The 5936-nt window shown below is 40.5% G+C and overlaps 1 protein-coding gene across 2 annotated transcripts in view; it reads left to right on the top strand.

Annotated features, from left to right (window-relative positions):
- Nucleotides 1-5936, top strand: part of bckdhb (branched chain keto acid dehydrogenase E1 subunit beta) — a 52642-nt gene that overhangs the window by 22858 nt on the left and 23848 nt on the right. Inside the window, exon 9 of one of the 2 annotated variants that reach the window (XM_032518947.1) lies at nucleotides 4422-4454. The exons of the other annotated variant lie outside the window; for it this stretch is intronic. Coding sequence (XP_032374838.1) covers nucleotides 4422-4439 — 18 coding nt within the window. The 3' untranslated portion in view covers nucleotides 4440-4454. Of the gene's footprint in view, nucleotides 1-4421; nucleotides 4455-5936 lie in introns of those variants that run through there. 2 annotated transcript variants of the gene reach the window in all.

Genomic DNA, 5936 nt, shown 5'->3' with positions numbered 1-5936 from the left:
TATTCTGTCTATAATGGAGTGCAATGGAAACTTCTAAGTGACCCCAAACTTTGGGCCGCTATCTGATGATAGGAGACCATAATAACAAAGTATTGCCATGAGCCTAAATTATGTTCATATATGCAGTGATATACTATATCACTGCATATGTAAAATTCTCACACTAGTGGACATGCCTTTTGGCGTAGTAAATCGGTGTTCAAGAGTTTGAGGAGCCTTTTGTTAGGGTTGTTATCCTTAGATAGTTTTGGGGCCAGTGCTATTCTTGGCTGTATAGAGGGAGTAGCCAAGACATTGTGTCAACTTCTTAAATCAAAAGATTGTACACCTGGTGTCAAGCTTTTCCGGCGTGCAACAGGCTCTGTAAAGCTGGCCTTTTGTACCGCTTATTAACTGGCCGTCTGATGCGGTGAGTGTGTAGACAGTGTGATAGGACGCACATCCGACTGCTGGCAGCCAATTACAATTCCCTGTGAGTCACTGTGTGTGTGTGTGTGTGTGTGTGTGTGTGTGTGTGTGTGTGTGTGTGTGTGTGTGTGTGTGTGTGTGTGTGTGTGTGTGTGTGTGTGTGTGTGTGTGTGTGTGTGTGTGTGTGTGTGTGTGTGTGTGTGTGTGTGTGTGTGTGTGTGTGTGTGTGTGTGTGTGTGTGTGTGTGTGTGATGAAGAAAGATTTGTCTTTCAGCATGAGAGGTCATTAAGGCAACGCTCTTCAGGGACATGCCAACTTTCTGTTTCCTGAGGGATCCATTCTGGCTGCCACCAGCTATACTTGGATCTAAATATATTCAACCCTCTCGCTGACAAAGGGAATCATGGGCAGAAATTGCTGTAAATGTAGAGAAAAAGTGAGTGTATTTTATTTTGACCCGCCAGTAAATGTAATAGTTGTTCTTTACGGGATGAACAAAATGGCTGGTTTACCTCTGCCAGACCAATGGCTCAGATGACATGCTGTGGAAAGTCTCCCTGTCGTGCTAGGACGGAGTGCTCGTGCAGATGTAGTTGTGTAAAGATGCTCATCGGAGCACATGCTGCATAACAGCTTTTCGATTCCTCACTGCTATACTCCCTGTTGTTTAATGGCTTTTATTGTTGTTCAGATGGCCAGTTAGCCAACATTTCCGTCCTCTCTTACATGTGTCCATGTTTGTTTGCATTGGCTTTGAGTTGGCCAGTCAGCAGTATAAAGAAATCTCCGCTATCATTATTGTATTAGTCAATCGTTGCTGATTCAGCCTCCTTCTCAGGTTTTCCTCATCAGCCATAATACATTTATCAGTTCTTTAACTATGCATGGAGACGACACTTCCCACTGCACCACACACAAGTCCTGTTGTGCAGCAGCTCGTGGACCTCGACAAAAAGCCTCCCTCAGTGGTTATCCCCTTGCTGTAACATCTCCACAACGTGACCGCTCTGTCCACCATCAAGGCTAACCAGACCCGTCCAAGACAAAACCGCTGGCATTTCATTCATTTATCTCGACCAATCAACAATGCTGCAAGACAAAGCAACATTTTAGCTAATTTTAGCATCATTTGTTCCAATTAAATTAAAGCATTACGATCTCCTGACAAGGGTCCTGAGGATGAGTGTGGCAAAGTATGCAGGCAGACAAAGTTGTAGTTGACAACGCTCCAGTCATTCTGGTTAGGCACTTGATAGCACTTTATAAAAAGTGACAGCCTAAATCCATCCTGATCACGACATTTGTGCATTACATTGACATTATTGTACAATAGAGAGTTGAAAGCATACTTTTCTTCCTTGTTTTTACGACTGTATTCAAAGGGTCAACTTAACATCCCGAATGCTTTTTATTAAAAGGTAACTGCACAAGATGCATTAGGCCAAGAGGTTGTCACTGTAAGGAGTGGTCATATCTTCTGAGAATTTTTTTTATTTTTTATATCCTGTGTTGTGTTTGTATCTCTTAGTTACTCGCTGAGCACAAAGCCTCTTAGCAAGTCGGTGCTAGCCTGTGAGTTTGCAAGTCCCATCTGCTCCCATAAAATACTTTAAGTGTGTCTTTGGAGTATCTAAATCCCACCCCCTGCAGGCATGAAAGGTAGATGATGAATGCAGTTGTTTGTATCACTAAACCACAGGACCGCAATCAACACATGCTCAGCAAGCACAAACAAAGCAACTTAAGTTCTATGAAGACACTTCATGTTAAATTGGCTACTTAAAACCCAATAGCACTAAATATTAGGCTTGCACGATTCGGGGAAAAATATGAATCACGATTTTTTGTTTTGGGCTTAGATTTGATATCATGGTTCAATAGGTACTACCTACTGTATACATTCCATGTTTAAAACTCACAGAAGAAAGTAGTAGCATTTGTTGATGCAGCATGCTCGGAAAATGAAATGAACCTCAAAAATTTTCTCAAATTTTTTTGTCCTTTTTTTAAATTGAAGTTAATTAAAAATTAAATTGTGAACAGGGTGAATTGAGATCGCAATTTTATAACAATTAATTGAGCATGCCTACTAAATGATTCTCACTGCATTCTTAATAGTTTTATATATTGCATATAGCATATAGTCAAAAACAGAATATTATTGGTATTAACCAGATTAATACAGCGGATTTAAAAAGTCTACACACCTCAGTTAAAATGCCAGTTTTTTTGTGACAAAGATAAATTATGTCAGAACTTTTTCCATTCAATGTGACCTATAATGTGAACAATTCAATTAAAAAACAAACCGAAATCTTTGAGGTTAAAAAATAAAAAATAAAAACCTTACAATGACCTGGTTGCATAGGTATGAACACCCTCTCATAACTGGGGATGTGGATGTGTTCAGAATTAACCAATCCCATTCAAACTCATGTTAAATAGAAGTCGTTACACACCTGCCATCATTTAAACTGACTCTGATTAATTACAAATAAAGTGCAGCTGTTCCAGGAGGATTTCCTTGACATTTTCTTAGTTGCATCTCAGAGCAAAAGCCATGGACCAGGGCTTCCAAGCCATCAGAAGGATCTCATTGTTGAAAGATATCAGTCAGGAGAAGGGTACAAAAGAATTTCCAAAGCATTAAATATACCATGGAACACAGTGAAGACAGTCATCATCAAGTGGAGAAAATATGGCACAACAAATACATTTCCAAGAACTGGGTGTCCCTCCAAAATTGGGGAAAAGACGAGAAGAAAGCTGCTCAGGGAGGCGTCCAAGAGGCCTACAGCAACGTTAAAGGAGCAAGTACTGGCTGTGTGCTACATGCGACAACAATCTCCTGTATTCTTCATATGAATAGGCTTTGGGGTAGGGGGGAAAGATGGAAGCCTTTTCTTACAAAGAAAAGCATCCAAGCCTGGCTGAAGTTTCCCAAAAGCATGTTGGGAAAATGTTTTCTGGTCTGATGAAGCCAAGGTTGAACGTTTTTGACCATAATTCTAAAAGATATGTTTGGACCAAAAACAACACTGCACATCCCCCAAAGAACACATACCCAAAGTGAAGCATGGTGGGGGCAGCATCATGCTTTGGGGCTGTTTTTCTTCAGCTGGACCCAGGGCCTTAGTCAGGGTGGAGGGAATTATGAACAGTTCCAAATACCAGGCAATTTTGGCATAAAACCTTCTGGTTTCTGTTAGAAAGCTGAAGATGAAGAGGACGTTCTTCAACGACCCAAAGCACACATCCACATCCACAAAAGCATGGCTTCACCAAAAGAAGATGAAGGTTTTGGACTGGCCTGGCCAGAACTCAGACCTGAATCCAATTGAACATCTGTGGGGTGATCTTAAGAGGGCTGTGCACAGGAGATGTCCTCGCAATGTGACACATTTGGAGCACTTTTGCAAAGTAGAGTGGGCAAATATTACCACGCCAAGATGTGCCACGCTAATAGACTCCTACCCAAAAAGACAGAGTGCTGAAATAAAATCAAAAGGTGCTTCAACAAAGTATTAGTTTATGGGTGTGCACACTTATGCAACCAAGTTATTATACATTTAATTTTTAATTTTTCCCTCTCAAAGATTTAAGTTTGTTTTTCAATTGAATTGTTCACATTATAGGTCACATTAAAGGTGGAAAAAGTTCTGTTTTTACATCACAAAAACCTGGCATTTTAACAGGGGTGTGTAGACTTATTATATCCTCTGTATGTATAAACAGTAGCTGCTTTGCTTGAATGTTGCAGGTATTTTTCAAACTTGTCAGAATTATGACATGATGTAAAACCGCGCCAATGTGCTTTTAATTAAATGTTAAATATTAAGACATGTTAGGACTGTTCAACCAACTACCGTGTATGTATATTTAGGTGCGGTGCCAATTCTGATGCTGTTCTATCATGACGTGAGCTGGCCTGTGTGTCCCTGGTGCGCCTGGTAACGGTTATCTCCAGCTCATTGTCTTCTCTTAAATGTGTATAAACCTTCTCCTTCAATAGATGGGTTTCATGGCGTGAGCTCCAGCTGTAGTCTCTGTGACTGAAGCGCTGTCTGGATCTCAGCCCTCGCAGTGATGCCACCAATTTGGCTGAACCTGTTCAACCCTCAAACACATATGCAGCAGGAGTCACTTAAGTGCACCAATAGGTCAATACCAACAGCCTATAAAATACAGTTTTTCGTCTAGGTCACAAATTCAGAATTAAATGGATGGATGGTTGATAGAAGGGGAGGAGGGGGTTGCGTAAGGAGAAGTGTGCAGCTGCATCTGTTCTGATTCTTGGAAGTGATGCAGGTGGCAGTGTCTGCATGTTCTGAGTATGTTGACTCACTGTACAGATAAGACCTTATCAAGGCTCTGCTTACCCCCACGCTTTCCCTTAATGGTTTTCAGCTGTAATGTGTGTCCCGAGCCAAAGACGGCTGGTAACTGCAGAGCACGGAAGCAGGCGGGAGCCAGGCAGGACACAGTACCCTCGGATATGTTTGTTTGTCATGCGCCGAAGTGGAAAAAGTCATGAAGGCAAATACAGTAGATTCAGGGAGCAACCACTGTTTTCTGCTCAGTGTCAAGTCCAACATGTTGTTCTAGTCTTGACGGATTGTTTTTAATACCATCTACCATAATTATATGGGCTGAATTATCTGACATCTTAGCAGAGCAGTGCTCCATGGACTGATGGAAAGTATCACAAAATTGCTACCACACATGAATATGGAACATAATCATTAAAAAGTCAGTACTTTAAAAAACCTTTTGTCTGTATTTATGCTAAACTGATTCTGGTTTCCACAGATGGAAACAGTCTTTTGATAATGACTAAAAACAGGCTTTCTTTGCTTTAAGCATTTAAGCCATAATTTAAATATGTATGACCAATAAAGTAGTCAGGCTGTAGCCTTCAGTTGGAAAATAAAACCAGCAATATCAAGGACTGTTAACCCCAACATCGCTCTTCTCAGCCCTTTTCTGAACATGTTTTGGAAAATGTGATGTCATATCAAATTGTTTGAGTGTCAGAATGATTGCGGTTAAGTGAGGTTTCAATTTGACGATCCGTTCTCCTTAAGGAAAGAATGTGCCAGGGGTTTTTCTGTTTACCTAATTTTAACACCGGATTGTTCTGCCATGCTTGGCAATGGCATTTTTAATAACTCCATAATACACATCAAGAGTTTTGCTCTGTTCACAAGAGACCCTGAGCTCAGTTACAGAGTAAATTATAATGATGTTAGCTTAACAATTCCACAACTTGGAGCATTTGTTTTTATTGTCAGATAATCAAGTGGAAAAATCAAACGGATTCCTTTTTCATTATTAATAAGTCAGGGAAAAAGGACAAATTTATATTTCAAGGACTGGATGCTTTCCCTATCACACCTTTTAAAGGTCCCATTGCATGAAAAATTGACTTTTATGATTTTTTTTAACATTAATATGCGTTCCCCAGCCTGCATGTGGTCCCCCATTGGCTAGAAATTGTGATAGGTGTAAACTGAGCCCTGGGTATCCT

Source organism: Etheostoma spectabile, chromosome 6 (assembly GCF_008692095.1).
Source record: "Etheostoma spectabile isolate EspeVRDwgs_2016 chromosome 6, UIUC_Espe_1.0, whole genome shotgun sequence".
NCBI classification, from domain to species: Eukaryota; Metazoa; Chordata; class Actinopteri; order Perciformes; family Percidae; genus Etheostoma; species Etheostoma spectabile.
This window is presented reverse-complemented; position numbering and strand designations above follow the sequence as displayed.